The 20,824-nt window shown below is 37.1% G+C and overlaps 1 protein-coding gene across 7 annotated transcripts; it reads right to left on the reverse strand.

Moving 5' to 3' along the window:
* Positions 1–1,906: 1,906 nt before the first annotated feature.
* scarb1 (scavenger receptor class B, member 1) lies at positions 1,907–19,748 on the reverse strand. Of its 7 annotated transcripts, XM_085280650.1 has the most exons (14): positions 17,267–17,588; positions 15,990–16,150; positions 13,852–13,993; positions 13,554–13,757; positions 13,316–13,411; positions 13,081–13,196; positions 12,808–12,974; positions 11,451–11,569; positions 7,991–8,064; positions 7,776–7,827; positions 7,491–7,637; positions 6,005–6,055; positions 5,264–5,333; positions 1,907–2,783 (listed from the first exon to the last, which is right to left on the reverse strand). In XM_085280650.1, the coding sequence occupies exons 1-14, from the start codon at positions 17,384–17,386 to the stop codon at positions 2,779–2,781; spliced, it is 1,524 nt and encodes a 507-aa protein (XP_085136776.1). In that variant the 5' UTR covers positions 17,387–17,588; the 3' UTR covers positions 1,907–2,778. The 7 variants fall into 7 exon arrangements, with proteins under 7 accessions (XP_085136776.1, XP_085136781.1, XP_085136775.1 ...); XM_085280655.1 differs by lacking the exons at positions 6,005–6,055; positions 17,267–17,588 and adding an exon at positions 19,527–19,748; XM_085280649.1 differs by lacking the exons at positions 5,264–5,333; positions 17,267–17,588 and adding an exon at positions 19,527–19,748.
* Positions 19,749–20,824: the final 1,076 nt, after the last annotated feature.

Here is a 20,824-nt window from a genome sequence, read left to right on the forward strand (position 1 = left end):
TTTTCATGCAGTCTAGATAATGTTTCTGTTGTAGGTGTCACTGAAACCATTTCCTTCAACTTCAAGAAGTTTGGGTAATACCATACGAAATGACAGACTGAAATGAAATACTGTTTCTCACCAGCCTCTACAGTGCAATAGTCAGTACAAATGAAAACGTTTAAAAAGAGCAGTAAAAAGGCAATAATAAATCACAACAATAAATGGGGATAAATATAATAAAATCTAAATTCTAAAACAAACTCAAGTCTAAATAGTCACACTCGTACAGGTAGCAGCAGTCCTTTCCTGTGGAAGAAGAGTCATATGATTCATAAAATATCTCTCTTGTAGATTGGTCCGATGCTGCCAACACCACCCTTGTTTGGGGAACATGCCAGGAAAATCCTTGGTTAACTTACCAACTTGATAATCAGCTTCATGCGACCGTTTATTCCAATCAACAATGTTAGGGGAAATAAATTCAGATAACAGAAAGATAACCTGGATGTGTTGCATGAGCTTCATAGTATAGGGACCTGGTAGTCCTGACTTGTCCACCACTACAAGCCAGATTCCCAAATCTTTACTGGTTTCTTGGAGAACTGCTATCACTGACCTTTGGGCCTATTGTTTCTGTTGCTCTGTCTTTGTGTACCTGGTCTGTCACAACAGAGCGATTCGGAGCAGACAAATTAAGAGTTTTTCAGGCAATGTTTTCTATTTGCATGCAACATGTAGCATACAGTGGGGCAAAAAAGTATTTAGTCAGCCACCGATTGTGCAAGTTCCCCCACTTAAAATGATGACAGAGGTCAGTAATTTGCACCAGAGGTACACTTCAACTGTGAGAGACAGAATGTGAAAAAAAAATCCATGAATTCACATGGTAGGATTTGTAAAGAATTTATTCGTAAATTAGGGTGGAAAATAAGTATTTGGTCACCTCAAACAAGGAAAATCTCTGGCTCTCACAGACCTGTAACGTCTTCTGTAAGAAGCTTTTCTGTCCCCCACTCGTTACCTGTATGAATGGCACCTGTTTGAACTCATCATCTGTATAAAAGACACCTGTCCACAGCCTCAAACAGTCAGACTCCAAACTCCGCCATGGCCAAGACCAAAGAGCTTTCGAAGGACACCAGGAAAAGTATTGTAGACCTGCACCAGACTGGGAAGAGTGAATCTACAATAGGCAAGCAGCTTGGTGTGAAAAAAATCAACTGTGGGAGCAATCATCAGAAAGTGGAAGACATACAAGACCACTGATAATCTCCCTCGATCTGGGGCTCCACGCAAGATCTCATCCCGTGGGGTCAAAATGATCATGAGAACGGTGAGCAAAGATCCCAGAACCACACGGGGGGACCTGGTGAATGACCTGCAGAGAGCTGGGACCAAAGTAACAAAGGTCACCATCAGTAACACACTACAACGGCAGGGAATCAAATCCCGCAGTGCCAGACGTGTTCCGCTGCTGAAGCCAGTGCATGTCCAGGCCCGTCTGAAGTTTGCCAGAGAGCACATGGATGATACAGCAGAGGATTGGGAGAATGTCATGTGGTCAGATGAAACCAAAGTAGAACTTTTTGGTATAAACTCAACTCGTCGTGTTTGGAGGAAGAATACTGAGTTGCATCCCAAGAACACCATACCTACTGTGAAGAAAATCCTACCATATGAATTCATGGATTTTTTTTTCCACATTCTGTCTCTCACAGTTGAAGTGTACCTCTGGTGCAAATTACTGACCTCTGTCATCATTTTAAGTGGGGGAACTTGCACAATCGGTGGCTGACTAAATAATTTTTTGCCCCACTGTAGATAACCTATCCAAAAAATAAATTAAAAAAAAAAATAAAAAAAAAAAGCTGGAATTCAAATATGAAAAACAAAAAACACACCACATAATGACAACAGGGACACATTTATACTTAACCGCCATGTTTCTTTTAATTTATTAACTTTTTTTAAGAAGGTGCTTTGCACCAAACTGCATTATCCTCATACATTTCAAGAAATACAGCTTTACAGAATACAGTGATACAGAAACAGGAGTGCATCAGCTCTGCTTGACTCACAGGTGGTCAGACGTTTGACAGCTTGAGCCTCGACAAGTAGTTCCAACATCTCTCTATAATCCTCAGTGCATGTAAAACTTAATGCAGATAAATGCTTTCATGGAAAAGGTAAGACCGTTATGTTGGATGGTTCTATTTTGTTTTGTTTTTTTTAACTCACCAAAACATTTCTTTCAAGTTACCATATAAATAATCACCACAGTAATTACTGCTGAAGCATAAAATTATGAAATTATAAATTGTTCCATTTCAAATGTGATGATGATCATAACAGGCTCAATGGGTTTAGACTGGCAACTGGAAAGAATAGCCTATTTGTTGTTGTTTTTTGGAAGATTTGAACTAAAGGGAAAAAAAAAAAAAAAAAAGGTGGTTTCCAAATCTTCTCTTGTTCTGTCTTGAGAGACAAAACAGTTTCAACTCATGCAGCCAGAACATAAACACATACTGAGTTATAGAGTTCCATAAATCTTATTCTATATGAAAAGATTACATTATTGCTTTACTTCTTAATATGTATATAAATACACACAATTGCAAAACCACTTGTGACAGTGTTTCAGTTAAATTATACTTGGAGGATGCTGGTAAGTCCACAACAACAGCTGGATGGGCTTATTTGCGCATCATTCAGTTCATGTCATCTTGTAGCAGAGAGTCCCTCTCTTCAGCTGAACTACATTTGATTCCATCCGATAGGTTGCTGTGGTCAGGTTGATTACTCTGTGTTAGGAACAAAATAAAAAATAAAAAAAGGTTATTAGTTGAATAATAAAATCACCCTGTGGTCTAGTCATGGCCAACCTGAAAAGGTTAGAAGTTTGATTTATCAACAATTTCGTCAATTGGTTGGATGAAGAAAAAAAAAAAAAAAACTCCATATAAAAGACTTTATAATATCCAGTGGCATTTGAGCAGACACTGTATACATTCAGCCCCAATAACTGGGCAATAAATGACTGCTTAGACTCTTCTGGATAGTCCAAGGCAGCAGTAATATGAAAAGAGTAACCACTGCAACTGCAAAGGGTTAAAACCCCATCTGACAAACACACTGCCATCTATCCATCCAGCTCTCCTCTCCCTTGCCACCTCCTCTAGCTTGGGACAAGCACACTGAGATATTCTGAGGAAACAAGAAATATATTCTATAATATAATGCAAAATAATAATCCACATCACTGTAGCTGCGGCTACAGTGATGTGGATTATTATTTTGCAAATTGGATAAGGTCAAACATCAATATAATAGTACTAGTACTGGGAAATAAAACAGTGTTAATGAAACTAAGTGTGGTCACATTTTGCATTTTCCTAATCAAAAATTCCAGGAAAAGATTCAAATAAGTAATGTTGGGAAAAACATAATATAAATACTTGATTTTTATTCCTTTCACTTTCATTAAAGTCACTGTAACACTATAATAAAACACAAATGAAGACATAAAACACATCAAAAATGCCAATAAATACCTTTATGCTCCATAACATTGTGCCATGTACCTGAACAAACACTGGTAGGAACTCCATATCCCTGCACACACTAGATTCACTAATTACAGATTACTTTGAATCTGCCACCTGGTAGCTTGCAGAGTTTCCAGGGTCAAGCTGCCTATCTGACCCTTTAATGAATTTACAAGCAGGTCATATGTCAATCAGTAGTATCCTTTGCTCTTATTGGTAGTTTCTCCAGCATAAATTTCACCTGTAGTCGCTTTAAGTCATTGAACATCATGCACTTTCTACGATCTCTGTTTACCACAAGTTGCTTCCAATAAGTTTTCTGCTTAAGAAAAATCTGTGCCCCCAGTTTGGGACAGACAGCTACAGCCACCCCTGTGGCTGCAGCTGTCTGTAGGAGGTAGAGCAGGTCAGCTGCTGGTTGGAAGGTTGGTTCGACCCCTGGCTCCCCCAGTTTGCATGCCAAATATCTTTGGGCAAGATACTAACCCCGACTTGCTCTCCAATGCATCCATGAATGACAGTTAGAAAGCACTGAAAGTATAGATAACAGTGCTTGTGTGAATGGGTGTGTATAGAGCACTTTGAATACTCCTGGAGAGTAGAAAAGTGCTACATAAGGCTACGTCCACACTAATGCATTTTCGTTTGAAAACGCATAGCTTTCTCTCAGTTTTGGCTTCCGTCCACACTGAGACGGCGTTTTCCTCAAGGAAAAACGCAGCGTTTTAGAAACTCTTGAAAACGCATACATTTCAAAATGGAGCTATCCCGTCACAGTGTGGACGCTCGAAAATGCAGACTTTCTAAAAGGATGACGCATTTTAGTCATGTGACCAATTAAACATAGCGGAGGGCATTATACAGCAGTTGTTTTGATTGCTCTCACTTTTGACAGCCCTAAAAAAAGATTAATATCAGTTTGTACATGCTCCAGATAGCTTTTTTTTTTTTCCAATCCTTTAAATCTCACTCACTTTTGCGCAGGACTGGGATGTAAGCGTTTTCGGCCGTTTCAATGTGGACGCACAACTCTGTGAAAACGACTGAAACGCTAGTGTGGACGAGGAGCATTTTCAGACGAAAACGCCGTTTTCAAATCTATCCGGGCTAGTGTGGACGTAGCCTAAGAATATGTCCATTTACCATCCCCAGCTTCCTGATGACCTTAACACCTACTGCAAATTTCAAAGACAACCATTCACACCTCCCATCTGCTCATACCTGCACAAAAAGACTACCTGCAGCCCTCACACCTCTCTCCTCTGACCCGTTACTTACTAAAGCTCTGTGAGGAGGATGTGTGTTCCCTCTTCCAAAAAAAGAGCTTTAAAGAGTTTAATGACATGCCAAATTTTGGTCCGCATGAACATGCTTAAAACAAGTACAAAGACACACACAGGTTTCTTTACATCTGTAGTTAGTAAGAGACAAAATGGTTACATTGATAGCAAACCTGGTTTAAAAACAAACAATCATTCCTTAAACTAGACCCAGGAAGTATTTTACTGATCAGAATGCAGTAAAAGCCCAAAAAGGTGGTTGTTCATCCATATTGTCATGGTTGAACTGGACGGCTAAATACTCTATCAGTCGAAAACAATAGTTTGAGTTAACTTTTCAGTCTAGGTAGAAAATGTGCTTTTATTGCCAAGGTGTTCTAGGTTTTAAAAAACTCTGAACATAAATGAACAATACTCTTATAGGGTACATGTGTTCACCTGCATGTGTGCACCCACCTGAAGTACTGATACTTTTCTTCTTTGTTTCAAGGCCATGTGAGCCTTTTACTGGCTCTTTCTCGGCTGCCTAAAAGATGACCAAATTGCCTTAAAAAAAAATCAGCCAATCCGAAAATTTAAACAGAGAAGGTTGCTAACGGGATTTTGATAGTCATTTGGGTTTTTCATATTAGACTGCTAGAGATTGTGTAGAGAGATAGTGTAAGGATTCATGCAGGGAGTCATTTGAGGTGATAAATTGATTTCCATGCAATTAATCAAAGGGACATGCAGTTGGTTACGTTAGTCTTTTTAAAATGATACTTATGAAAATGGACACTGTCAGCTTGTTTACATGGAAGATTATCATTCTAATTTTATGTAGCATTGAATTATAAATAATAATAATTTAATAAAAACTATCAAATGCAAAGATTTTTTTCAAGATCCAAGTAAAAAAAAGTAGGTTGTAAAATCAAAACCATAGTATTCGTATCAGAGAACCTCAAACCAATAATGTTTCAAGAAATTTGGATTGTTAACACCATTATATTCAGTGTGTACTTTCATGCTAATAACAAAAACCTGAAAGCAGGAAATCTCTCCAATTTCAGGATATAAACCACACATATTTTCCCCTCCACTCTAATCAGTCTTTAAAAACTCCAAAAAATGAATTCAGTTACTACAGTTTAAATCAAATAATCATTTGATCTGGCAAAACAATTTAGGTTTGAATGAGTGAAAGGTTTTACACACCCCAACATTCTTGATAAATGTGGAGCTCAGTGAAACATTTAAGTTAGACCGCTGCAAAATAAATAAAAATTAATTAATTAACAACAACAACAACATAAAAAATTAAGTTTGATATTAACAGCTGCCACTACTCACTTAATAACTTCTCAGTAAGTACACTTTGGCTCAAACAAAAGTTTTGGGGCCAGTGTTGCTACTACCTTCTTGACTCTCATAAGCCTAGTGACAATTTTCATACCTTAACAAAATGGGAAAACAATTATCTAAACTGTTAAATGTAAAATAAGAAATAAATACTTACATACAATATATGAAGAAATTGGGGGGGCTTGCCATTAATGATAATTTATACTGACAGTTGAATAGTAAGATAACACTGCCATGTCTACATTTAATTGGCAAGCAAAAAATAAATATTAGCTTAGTATAAATGGCTGCAGCTTTATATCTGGCAATACAATACCTACCTTTTCATGTGCGATCAAATCCAAAAACTACTTGTTTTTGGCTTTTGTTATTAAAAAAAACAAGACAATATAACATGATGACTCAACAAGACTTTTTTCCTTATGCTTTCATCACGATTGGACTACTGTAATTCACTGTTTACATGTCTAAACAAAAACTCCCTGGAGCGTCTGCAGATTGTCCAAAATGCTGCAGCAAGGCTTCTGACAAAAACATCGAAATACTCTCATGTAACACCATTGCTTATACAGCTGCACTGGCTCCCCGTTGAATTCAGAGTCCATTTTAAGATTCTGGTTCTGACATTTAAGGCTCTTCAAGAACAAGCACCAGCGTACATCATTGAACTTTTACAGCCCTATGGCCCCTAGTAGGTCCCTGAGGTCTTGTGATCAGGGCCTACTTGTTATGCAGTATACAAGACTGAAAACCAAGGGTGATAGAGCTTTTGCTACTGTGGCCGCCAGACTGTGGAATTCTCTTCCTCAGAACTTAAGATCTGCAGACTCAGTGATTACTTTTAAAAAACAGCTAAAAACACATCTTTTTAAAATTGCATTTTTTTTTAACTTTTGACTGTTTGCTTTATACCTTGTGAAGCACTTTGTGATCTTTTATCTAGAAATGTGCTATATATATAAAAAAAATTTACTTACTTACTGACAAGCACTACCGTTTGAGGGGGGGGTTAGATACCAAGTTAATGATTCTGTCACATGAATGCAAGGAAAGGAGCAGAAGTGAGTGCAACTGATTGAGATACTTTATTAATTACTACCAATTTACCTTTTTCTCTGTTTATTTACTTATTGACTAATTTACAAATTTTAATCCTGAAACTCAATGAGAGCAGCTTCAGGGCATGCCTCCCTACTCCTTTTCTTTCATTGGTGTAGGGAAGAAAAAACAAAAAAAACAAAAAAAAACAAAAAAACAAAAAAAAAAACAAAAAAAACAAAATGCAACGTGCAGTTAAACAAGATAACATGCTGGCCTGAATCCTGTGTGGCAGCTTTACCTTCACTTTGCGATACACTACAGCAGCGATGATGATGGTTGCCAGACCAAGCCCTATGAGGATGTACTGTAGGTATTCCAAAACAGTAGGTAGAACAACCAAGTTTGTACGGAACGTATTGACGATTGGGCCATCAATATATCCGTTCTGAAGAGGATAAATAAAACACTTACAACATTTTAATCCACACAGAACCATTCTGTAGAATTTTAATCTGTTTGTGCAAAAAAATTGCAGAAGAATAGATGTAAAGACACTACATCATCTATATCATTAATAACTCACCTCCTCAAACCAGATCATAGGCATCACCACATCAGAAATCTTTCCAGTTTCACTAGAAGGACAAGGACATTCAACTTTACACTCCAAGGTTACATAGCAAATGGTAAGAAAGGCAGGAAATATCCAAGACCCTTTCATATTTAATGATCACAACATATAAAACAATACATGACAATGTCTCTGGCGTGATAGTAGTTAAGGGAATAGTTCTTTACGTAATTCCTGAGACTTTTTTCATGTAGAGGTTGAGCTGCAGGCGGATGGACACATTCAGAGGGACACCCGTTTGCTGCAAAAAGACAACAAAAATATACAGATCTCACACTGGGAATAAAAAAGGAGGGAAGTATACCTCAAACACCATAAATGTGCTGGAACATGCAAATCTCCAGGTAGCAATTAAAGATATGGTCACATAATTTTAACAATAAACTCAAGGTGGAAATGTTCTGTTTGACTGGTTCATCTGAGGGAGGATGCACATAACTGCTGTTCACTTTTAGCTTCATATTATTTATTTTTTATCTCTACAAAATGGCCTCAAGTGATTTTAACTTTAAAAGCTTTGCCGAACTCAATGTGGGTGAGCCTACAAGCCATTTCCAGTACAGGACATTTTGCATAGTAACCTGAAGCTGAAAGCAACCATTTACTTTTTGAACCCACAGGAAATTACATGTAGCCTGGGCACAGACTTGCTTTACTCTACATGAAAAGACGTGCTTGAAAGGAGAAAACATGTCTGCTACACTTTAAAAAAAATCCATAGTTCTATACACACTGAAAAAAGTCTCCTCACTAAAAGAAGTGTAATACAATTAGCTCAACAGCACAGCTGACAGATTGCAGTGATTTGTAGCGAATCAGCTTTGAAAAGCAAAATAAATAAATATGGTCCAGCTTTTCTATTACATTTTGTGAGTTAGCTAAACTTTTAAAATATTTTAATCTACTGCTGTACACAATTCTCTCATCTTTTATTGACATTTTTTTTCCAAGAGATTTTAGCTCAATGTGTCCATAAAACAAACTACAAAGTTCACTTCCAGACATGTGGCTCTGATAAAAAGTTAATATGGGCTGAAGGCAGGAGAAAGACGACAGCTGAGGATAGACAATAGGAATGCAGCTGTTGGCAGAGCCAAAACAGAACAGAAGATCTAAAAGAAAAATGTGCATAATACATGTATGACAGAAATGAGTGCCATACATTTTATTGTAATGCTCAAGTTATAGTGTCAAGTCAAGTGTCTCATGTAACATTACTTTGGTAAAAATACCACACACACACACACACACACACACGAGTTCCCTATCATTTCCTTGATATTTCATGTCAGCACAAACTAAATGTACCAAAAAGATTCAAATTTCTGGCACTGAGAGAAAGAGAAGAAAACTAAGAGATAAAACCAGTGTCCTCAGTGCCATGTTCAAGAGTCAGGATACTTGGCTCTATTGTATGATAGAGCCATAAAAATCCCAAGCCATCTGATGTTTCTTAATTATTAACTTAAGTGTGAATGTTGCCCTGCTGAAATCCACTGAACATCTTGTGAGCTTTTATCCGGACAGTAAAAACTCTTTCACTATCAATACTGACTTTTTATTGGCATCATAGAACGTTTTTAATAACCCTTTAACTGACAAACAACAGCAGTTATACAGGAATAGCCCAATTTCCAATTACCTTATCTTAATGACCGTTATAGAAAAAAGACTGTATTAGGAATTCAAGAACAAACTGTACCAGTGGTGGTGTTTTAGCAAACTCAACATTTAACATTAGCAATAAAGGTTAAAGGCAATGCAATTTTTAAAAGTTGATTATAATAACTTAATGCGGAAATGACTTCAAATGTAAAAATGTGTACATCTTTTCATAATGAATGAAATACAAATCTGATTTGCAAAAATCTCTCATCAGTAATAAAAAAGAAAAACATACTTTTTTAAAGTGAAAACATGCTTTAGAGTTAGTTTTATTAAATGCTCTTTTTTTTTATTGTAAACTATTAAGTCATTTTCTTACAAAATTATAAAAACAATATTTTCTAATAAGGAAGAGTTCAATTATGTCTTTGATTAAAATGTAATCAGCATCAGCAAATGGTGACAAATGCAAATTATCTAATGAATCCATCAAATTGAGCAAAACCTCGCAAATCATGAGAATCACTCAGCAGTGAAAATGCAGACTTCAAGCTCTTGCAGACTTCTTTGCCTGTCAATATACTGTTGTTTTTTCATTAAGATATTTTAATAAATAACTTTTTGTATGTTTATCAAATCACTATCTTTGCTCTTAAATAACATGGGGCCTTAAGTAAAGAGTGACTCTTCACAGGTGCAGTATTGCCTTTCCCGATCTACTTTACCAGTAAACCGCAGTCTTAGCCCAGAAGATGGCCTATAAATGTCTTTGTTCTTATATAAATTCATCTTTAGATGAAGAAAGTACCGTTTCTTGTTTTCAAAACTTACACTCTTAGTCACAACAAAAAAAAAAACTAAACACTATACTTAATGGAACCCCATGCCGACTGATGTCCCTTTATCATTAACTTGATATCAACGTGGGCTTGATGGAATTGACTGAACAATGTTGTAAGGTTTAATCTATGAAGCAAAAATCATTTCTGTATCAACTGAGATTTTTTTCTTTTATTGAAGCAATAGATAACATGGAGAAATAATCAAATTTCCAATTACCTTATCACAACCACAGCTATCACTAAAAATGCTGCATGTGATTTTTACACAGGCAGAGTTGCATAAGGAATGACACATGGGAATATCTTTTTAGTCTTATCAGTCATTGGCTTTTTCTGTACTGTAGCACACAGGTTACTGCATGACTGTACAGTAATAAAACTACATATCAATTTTCCTATAGCTTTACCATCCAGAAAAATAAACATTAACTTTAAACCTCATCCCCTTAGCTTACCGCTTTATCACTGCTATTTTGCATTAGTGATGACTGAATGATTGCAATGTGATAAGGAATCTAACTTTAAGTGTTTGAGGAAGACTGAGAAGGTGACAGACTTGGTCTTGTATTGTAGAAAAGAACAAAAACAGTTGGATGTAAGTGATAATGGTACGATACAACCTTTAACTAAATTCTTCCACAAATTTGCCATCAGGATGGCCTCTTATAGGTCAAAATGCACCCTACATGCTTCTCTCTGTGCCATAAAACTTGACAAATAACAGAAGGTCTATGATATGCAAGAGTCCAGCTACACTCATGATCACAGCAGGTTTCAAGGACAATGGGGCTGACTTCTAATATCCTTACAACAATATTGCAGACTAATGACATTCATTTTAAATATAAGCCAGTTACAAAATGTTACACACTTTTCATTGATCACAAATGCACTTTCACTTGCGAGTCTTGCAAGTGGGTCTGTTCCAAAATAAAATAAAATTTAAAAAGAGTTGCAGCTTAAGTTGGAGTCTTCACAGTAACATGAAAGCATAAATTAAGTATATACCATTTCTAATAAGCAATGGGAAGAGATGCGTTTAAAAAACAGAACAAAGAGAAACAAAAAAAAGCCCACAAATAACTACTGCATCAATAGAAAACATTGCTAACCTATGAGCTTTGAATCAAAATTATGATGACCAACGGTACACACTGTGGTGTGTGTGCTGTATACTCACTGGGTGAATGTCTATGAAGAGGCCGTGCTTCTCCTCACTGGGATTAAGACCCTGCACGTAGTCCAGCAGCACAGGATCAGCATTAAAGAAGTGAGGATGAGAGATGAAGACTGGAGAGTCTAAAATGTTCAAAGAATGGCAACATTAATAAACTGGCCCATTGAGAGAAAAAAAAAAAAAAAAAAAAAAAAAAAATCTATCAAGTACACTCACAACTCATGGCTTGTTGGCAATCCCTGCCATGTCTCTAAGATCGCATTGGTTTAGTTAAGGATGTTTTCACACCTGTGGAAAGGTTAGGCATTTTCATGCAATGCCTAACCTTGCATGAAAATGCTTGAAATTGCTCCAATTGTTGAGAACCACCGGAAAAAGCCGGCTCACATGGTTGTAACACTGTTTTGAAGCACAGCAGAACGATTAGCTTTAGCCCCTTTTCCATTAGTACCTGTTCTTATCGACTATTTTCAACTACAATCGAGTACCACCGAATGTGCGTGGCCATCATAATAGCAACGCAGCTGAGTGTCCTGCGATATAATGAGTATGTGACATAAAGGCTACAACGAAGGTGGATGTGAAGGCAACTATATACACCTGCTGCTAGATCAGATTCCGGGACCACAGCGTTGTTTTTGGTAGCCATTTCCCTTGTTGCCTCGGGTTTCAAAACTGGCAGTTTTTATTTTCGTGGACAAAAAATAAATAAATTTTTGCGTTCTTTTTAAAATTCTATCTTTAAGAATTTTATTACCAAGAGCTTGTGAAAAAAAATAAAAAAATAACATAAATTGTTCCAGAAATTTCTTTAGATGAATCTATGAAAAACTCCAAAAGGTCTAGCATTTTTATCAGTGCATAGTTTTGTGCCATCAAGGTGATTCACAAAGTGGTATTAACTGAAAAGTTAATAAGCCTTGGCATACTAACTTGAGTGTAGTGAGTTCCTATAAAGGAAACTGGACAGGCAGAGGACAAAATAAGAAAAAAAAAAATATCAGGGTTTTTAAAAAAAAAAAAAAAAAAAAAAAAAAAAAAGACTCGACAGCAGACAATCATTATCTGAAAGTCATGCCCCCATGAAATAGGGGAGGAAAATCCAGCAAAGACCTTACATGGGACCTAAGAAATACATCTGGACCATGAGCTGTCTGAAAATCAGTGGCAGCAGGTTTCATGGAATGATGAATCTAAATTTGGGATTTCAACACCCCAGACTTCAAAAACTATTGTACACATTTTATTTATTTTTTTCAAAATATAAAGAAATGGGTAGTGGTAGGTCTTTCTAATAACCTCTGGGAATGCTGTGATGGACTGAATATTTATTTCGCCTACACTGATCATCATTACTCACTGTGGCGGCAACTGCTAACATTGAGGAGTCCAGACTGTCTACAGGGGCAGAAGCCTTCATTGGGAGCATAATCCGTCCCATTGGCAAAAAGGGTCTTGGGTGCAACATATCGATATAGAGGGATCCCGTTCATCTCTCCAGGACGCTGATAAACCAGCTCCATAGACCTGGAAAAACAATGGGTAAATATATGAAGGAATAATGGGAGAGGCAGAACTGAGGGGAAAAAAAAAAAAAAAAAAAAAAAAAGTACAATTCTGCAAAGCATTTTACCTGCACGCGTCAGGGCTGTAGAAAGGCAAAGTGCTCTGTTTCGTCATGAAAGGAGGCCACATCTGCCCAGCTGTTCCATTGATCATGTTAGACTGAGCAGTCCTCCAGTATGGCAGCTATCACCAAAGAGAAAGAGGCCAGTTACAGTGTGAAAAATAAAATGGTGTGAGGGGAAGGAAAAAAAAACAAAAAACAAAAAACAACAGCAACAAAACACAATCTGCTGGCATCATACCTCAGTCAGACCATTCCAAGAGTCGACTCTGTGGACTTTTCTAATGTCATCTTTTCCAGTAAAGACTGTGAACAGGCCAGTGTTGGAGTTGTTGAACTAAAGAAAGCATAAAAGGCAGACACCTTTCTTTACCTGCTCAAAGAAATTTCATGCAAGAGACAAATCTGTTCCTTAAACTGAACCTATTATGCTCATAGTAATCAGATAGAGAGGATAACGAAGCATTTCTAATACTTACTTCTGAAAAGAGGCCAAATTTTCCTGATGTGGGAATCATTCCTGGCAGGTATTGATTTAGAAAATCCACTAGTCCACTGTCATAACCCCACATAAGCTCCCCTACAGGCTTGGTCAGGAAGGGACCTTCTTTAAAAGTTTTAAAGGTTGCACTCATCATGAGGCGCAGTACATAGGGCAAGTTTTCCATCATCACTGATGCACCCTAAAATTACAGAAGCCACAGGCTGTGAAAAAGCAGAAAACTGAGGAAATTATTGAACCAATCAAGAAGTGAGGAGGTGGCAACAATGTCTTACCAACACCAACATGTTTGGAATTGTGACAACATCAGACTCGTTCCCAGCAGACATGGAGGGCTCGAAGTGGTACTGTCTGTATTCCCTGTAGGACACTGTACCGTTGGGATGGAATGTAATGTTTTCCTTCTGACACTGCTTTCTGGAAGAAAGGTAATATGTCCACTCAAAACCTGTGCTTCAAGTCCACCTCTGTACACACATCTTAAGGGTTTAATGCAGGGGTCCCCAATCTCAGTCCACGAGGGCCGGTGTCCCTGCAGGTTTTAGATGTCTCCTTGATCCATCACAGCTGATTTAAATGGATAAATTACCTTCTCAACATGTCTTGAAGTTCTCCAGAGGCCTGGTAATGAACTAATCATGTGATTCAGGTGTGTTGACCCAGGGTGAAATCTAAAACCTGCAGGGACACCGGCCCTCGTGGACTGAGATTGGGGACCCCTGGTTTAATGGATTCAGTTATCCTTACGAGAAAGTCAAAAATTGACAGACCTTAAAACATCAGACACAAAAAAGAAAACAAACCATAAAAAATAAAAAGCTCTTCTGGTGTCTCAGGTTGTTGCAGCCAAATCATTTTAATTTATTTCTGGAATGTCCTGATAGTTGTTTTCAATAGAAAAGTCTGAAGTGGTCTACCATTTGCAACCTCTCTCCTTTAAATAAGAATCACATCCTTCCAGAATGCTTCCTCTCCCCCCCCCCCTCCCTTTCAAATCCCAAAAGGTGAACACATGCTCTTGTGGACATGACCAAAACTTATGACAGTGAGCATGTTTCAGTCCAATTACAATATGTAAAAAAAACAAGTTTAGCCATATATTTAAAAAAAAATTAATTCTTAAACACCTTTTGGACGGATATAAATTGTAGCTCACGCTTATAACACTTGTTTAAAATTGTTTACACTTCTACTTCTAAAATTAGTTTTCACTTCTACGTTCTAGGTTTAGAAGAAAAAAAAATTAAGTTTTGGTTAAATTGGGTTAGGCTTAAGTTTAATGTTATCTGTTATACTGATAAATGGCATTCAACGAGATCTGTAGGTGGCAATAGTTGCAATTAATATCGAACCACCGATTCGTCAACCAGTTTCTTAAAGGGCAAAAAGGAGCAAAAATTGATTATTTAAGATGAAGTTGTAAAAGAGATCCTGTTGCAATCTAAAACAAAATTTTTTATTTTATTTTTTTATTTTATTTTTTTTTTAAATTGTAGCAAAGGATGTAAACTCCTAGAACAGTAATAAGTCTGTAGAAAGCAGTTAAGCAGTCACTATTAATGACATTAATAATACATTTCTTTTGCTGGTGTCTTAAAAAACACTCAAGGTCTACTTAATGCACAAAATTAACAATATCATGAATTAGTAAAATAGCTAGAAAGATTTAAAATCCAGAAACAATGCACAAAACATGAACAGCTGGAGCACTGACTGAGTCTAGTTTCATAATAACCTGTACAACAACCTTCGACCCAGCGTCATCTAGCCACCGTACACTATGCTATCATGATCATAGTCAAGGGCGATCGTGGCTCAAGAGTTGGAAGTTCGCCTTGTAATTGGAAGGTTGCCGGTTCGAGCCCCGGCTTGGACAGCCTTGGTCGTTGTGTCCTTGGGCAAGACACTTCACCCATTGCCTACTGGTGGTGGTCAGAGGGCCCGGTGGTGCCAGTGTTCGGCAGCCTCGCCTCTGTCAGTGCGCCCCAGGGTGGCTGTGGCTACAATGTAGCTTGCCATCACCAGTGTGTGAATGTGTGTGTGAATGGGTGGATGACTGGATATGTAAAGCGCTTTGGGGTCCTTAGGGACTAGAAAAGCGCTATATAAATACAGACCATTTACTTAGCTCCAGTTTACCAATGAAGTTCCTTCCAGTAAAATGGATCTTTAATTCTTTTACATTTTTTATAAACAGGAGCTTTCTGGGACATACAGAGTATTATACCATTAATAAAATTTCTAATTTATTAATAAAATTATTAATTTTATGAATCTAACTTTATTACAAAAAAATAAGTCCATTTGGAGTTTTACTGGAGCAAACTTTATTGAAGTTTAAGTATCCAACAATTTAAAGTTTTTAACTGATAGTTAAGGTTGAGCACAAGTCCTCAGGAGTTAAATTGTGTACCTGTAAACATAAGGTCCTCTCTGTTCCACCATCGGCTTTTCTCCTTTCAGTATCTCAGCAGGATTGAGGACATTGAAGAAGTAGACTGACATAAAGAACGGCACAGGGATGTCTTTCCACATGGTGTATGTGAGATCATTCTTTGGATCAATTACTGTGTGCTGATGTGAAAGAGAGGAAAAAAAACAAAAGCAAAAGAATGAGCATTTTCGTCATTAAGGTTTTTATACATTTTCACAAACTAATAGAGAAAAAAAAAAAACTAAATTCAAGGGGACACCTTTAAAGTGCTTTTTTCTTATTTTATTTTATTTACCTAAAAGGTCCCAAATCCTGAGATTGTGGTTCATCATCTTAAAAGTTACACAACATTATATTTCATTCTAATTTTAATCTATTATTTACATTTAGGTTTTTGTTATAGTCACAAATGTTCCTACAAATATGATATGAATCTATTCCTTTTAAGAATACTTCTTTGTGGTGCTCCTTGTGCAATTACTAAATTGAGCACATTGAGTGATTAGTTAGAAAGTAAAAACACTATGTAACTATGCTTTCTGGATTTTTCTATGTGAAAAATGAAAATAAAATTATTAAATACATCCAGTCTTTGATAGTGCAGTACAGTTCAAACACCTGGTATGTAGAAATGCTATATTTCTCACCATGTTTATGTTTTGTAGCCTCATATTTAGCTCAAACAGGGTAGGATGACAGCGTGTCTGCATGTGTTCAACTCAAAAGGGAACCAACTACAACTTAAAGAGTTCGCTGCTAACGGGAAAAAGCAGCACTGTGAACTGACAACAGAAATAAAGCAAACTAAGGAAGTAGGCAATACTTTTGCACGTATTTTTTCCTGTTCTGCATATTATTTAAATAATAATATTACTTGTATCGTTTTACTGGGATATATTGAGTGAAAGGAAAGTTGAAAAACCTCCGCCTGTTGTGATTTTTAATATGGAAATAAATGACATTACCAATAACAGTTTAGTTAGTTAATCAAATCATTTTACTAACATTGGACATGCTTGACTCTTTAAAAGCCTCAGGAAGTTTTTCCGGAGCTATTAGCATTGTTACTTAATCTGACTACATGCATTTACTGATTAGCTTATCTGCACGCGCCTGTTATCATTTACTGGTTAACTCTGGAGGCTCTTTGAAGTACTTAAGTCCTCGGGTACGATTAAAGGTGAATCTTGCTTGACTCAGCACATACAAGCACATGTGTAAAACATGCTAACTATCCGTGTCAGGACGTTTCTTACCTTTACTATTTGGTCGTCGATGACTAATGGCACCACAAAACACATAATTGTGCCGAAAAGCACCATCAGCACACCTGCCACTATGAATCCAATAGCAACTTTAGGTCGTTTAATTGCCATATTGACAGGCTGTCAGTGAGTCTTCGTAGCTTTGTTTTGTCCGTGTCCGCACTTTTTGTCGGTAAAGATAAACGGAGTCAGCTTAATGACTCCACCAGAGTCTCGGCATGAAACAAAACTTATAATTAAACGTACATTCCTCTGAGATCTCTGCGGGTCGCTCATCTCTCTAATCGATGACGTTCTGACCTGCTTTTATTGTCGCTGTATTTGCGCTGTTTGACACGCCTACCGAGGATTCTGGGAAATGGAGTTCCCGCTCTCTATATCGGGCCATAAGTAAAAGCTTAAGTAATTGCCCGATCTTTCAAGATATCTCCCAAGTGGCAAGAGCTTTTGGTATGCTGTAGGCATAGTGTATTCTTAAATTTACTTTAGTATTAAAGGAGGAAAATAGGAAAGGGCTCAGAAATGAGCAGAGCTCCTGTAACAGGCTGCCACACAAGAGGGGCGCCGGAAGTAACCATATTATTGTACCATTCAAGTCCAATTTCAAAGACAGTCTGTGGTTACATACTTTTATTCTGATTTATTTGATATTCTTCAAGGAAAAATATTTTTGCCACCTTTCATCTATAATTCTACTTTAATTTTAAAAGTTTAATATTCAGATCAAGTATTGCATTTGGGGATTTTTTTTATTAACCAAACTCAGGACCTTCCTGCTGTGAGGCAACAGGGTGCTATGGCTTATGGCTTATCCTGAATATTAAGCAGCGTCGGGCCTGGACAGCACATGGATGGGATACCGCACGGGAATACCAGATGCTGTTTTTATGTGTTAGGCTGGCAACCTGTGCAGAGTGTACCCTGCTTCTCGCCCTATGGAAGCTGGGACAGGCCCGACCCTGACCTGAGTTGGATAAGCGGAAGAGAATGGATGAATGGATGGTCTATAAAAGCTCACATGAGGTTCAATCTCCTGCCAAAAAGATTTCTGCCTCATTTAGATAAAGCAGTGCATGGGTCCAGATATAAGAACGTGTTTGAAGCAGTTTTTAAGAACACTTAAGAGCCTCCTTTGTTTCGTTTTCAGAGGTTTTACTGGAAATATCATTGCATCTAGATAAGATAAGATAAGATAAGATAAGATAAGATAAGATAAGATAGGATAGGATAGGATAGGATAGGATAGGATAGGATAAGATAAGATAAGATAAGATAAGATAAGATAAGATAAGATAAGATAAGATAGGATAGGATAGGATAGGATAGGATAGGATAGGATAGGATAGGATAAGATAAGATAAGATAAGATAAGATAAGATAAGATAAGATAAGATAAGATAAGATAGGATAGGATAAGATAAGATAAGATAAGATAAGATAAGATAAGACTTTATTGATCCCACGGCGGGGAAATTTGTGCGCTACCTCAGCTCAGGTACAAATAGCAGGAGAAAAATACAAAAATACAAATAAAATACAAACAAATACAAAATAAGGAGGATGATACACTATATACAACGGTAGCATACACAGTATGTGATTATGGATAGAGGGTTCTGGAAATATGCAAGAAATTTAACTCTTCTACTGCTATGTAAGTAATAGATATCTATAAGTATCTATAAGTATAGACATGTATACGCACACAGACACACACACATGTACACACTAAATATACATATGTATACATATACATACACATATACCTGCACATATGTGTATCTAAAATAGATAACTGTAGTCTGGACATGTGAACATTCAGCTAACAGATCAGAAGTCAGTGCCATGATGTCTGCAACCTTCATGCTTGGAATCATTGGTTCATCATTGGTGAAACATTGGTATTTTATTTTTTTGTTAAATAAAATGTTAATAGGAGTAAACAGACTACATATGCAAATACCTGACACAATAAATATGTAGTCAAAGACAAGTGCTCTTTGTAGATAATAGATAAGCTATTTAAACACTCCATATACAATAAGATGGTTGCTATACCTGCAAATGTCAACCTGAATGAGTCTAACTAACTTTTGTGATGAAGCTTTGCCTTTATGCAAAATAAAGAAAAACAAGAATTTATATTCGCTTAAGCAAAAGAAAAAAGACAAAGAAATTAAAATGGAACAGGAAATAAACAGAGCACCCTGATTATAAAACTCTGAAGTATTCACATAACGATAATACTTACCTTCACAACTTGGTTGCTTATTACTGTTGGTCCCACAATTACAGAAATTGCCCCAAAAATCAAAGTCAGACCGCCTGCCACTATAAATCCAACAGCTACTTTGGATTTATTGATGGCCATGGTTGCTTCTTAGCAATGATCAGTGGTGTCTGATAATAAAAGAAGACACTGTTCTGCTCCTCTTGCCTCTGAGTCTGCAAGCCAACAGGCTGAATGAGTGTGTCGTGTTTTAAAGCCGAGCCACTGGTAGTGATGTATTCAAAGGAAATAGCAGTTGAGTGAACAGCTTGAGTTTATTCTCCGCAGACCCCACCCCTCCTTGTATATGCACATCTTCACTACTTTAAGAGAACTACAAAAAATATATGGAAAAAAATGCAAAAAATACCGTGCATCCCAAAAGTATTGACAGCACTTCACATTCCACATTTTTCCATGTTGCAGCCTTGTTCCAAAATAGTTTAAATCCATTTCACCTCACAATTCTGCAAAAAATACTCTACCCTAGTGACAAATGAAAAAAGTTGAAGTTTGTAATTCTTGCAATTTTATTAAAAAGAAAAGAATATATAACATGTTAAATGGACTGGTTCCCATATACTACTTTACTATGACATCTGAGCACTCAAAGTGCAACTTGCCTCATACATACTTACACATACAATACTCTTTTTTCTGTGTGTTTTCTACATAAGTTCTTTCTATCTAACATTCACACACACATTCATACGCTGATGAACACATAGGAGAGCAATTTGGGGTTAGTATGTTGCCCAAGGATATTAGACTGGAGCAACCAGGGATTGACCAGCTACAGCCACCCCTAACATGTACATAAGTATTCAAAGCCTAGGCTCATTGCTAGCACCTTTGGCAGCAATTACAGCAACAAGTATTTTTTGAGTATGATGCTTCAAGTTTGGCACACCTATTTTTGGGCAGTTTCTCACATTCTTTTTTGTAGCACTTGTCAAGCAAGCTCCATCAAGTTGGATGGAGGGCACTGGTTTTCAGATTTCTCCTGATATGTTAAATCAGGTTCAAGTCTAGCATCTGGCTTGGCCACTGAAGGACATTCACAGAGTGGTCCCAAAGCCACTCCTTTGTTATCTTGGCTATGTGGGATCATTGTCCTGTTGGAATATAACCCTTTGCCTTAGTCCAAGCGCTCTGGAGCAAGTTGTATCAAGCATAATGCTATGCATTGCTGCATTCATCTTTCCCCTCATCGTTCCTGCTGCTGAAAAACATTCCCAAGGCATAATGCTGCTGTGCTTGGTTTCCTTCAGGCATGACGT

The sequence above is a fragment of the Mchenga conophoros genome, linkage group LG7 (assembly GCF_057382185.1).
Source record: "Mchenga conophoros isolate Kocher_MC1m ecotype Shallow Benthic linkage group LG7, M_conophoros_male_GT1.1, whole genome shotgun sequence".
Classification (NCBI taxonomy): Eukaryota; Metazoa; Chordata; class Actinopteri; order Cichliformes; family Cichlidae; genus Mchenga; species Mchenga conophoros.

Coding starts and splice junctions, on each gene's coding strand:
- scarb1 (XM_085280649.1), bottom strand. CDS start 19,646: ATGGCCATCAATAAATCCAAAGTAGCTGTTGGATTTATAGTGGCAGGC. Junction 13,994..15,989: donor AGAGGACCTTATGTTTACAG/GTACACAATTTA, acceptor CCTTTCTTCCAG/AAAGCAGTGTCAGAAGGAAA. Junction 13,758..13,851: donor TTCCAAACATGTTGGTGTTG/GTAAGACATTGT, acceptor CTGTAATTTTAG/GGTGCATCAGTGATGATGGA.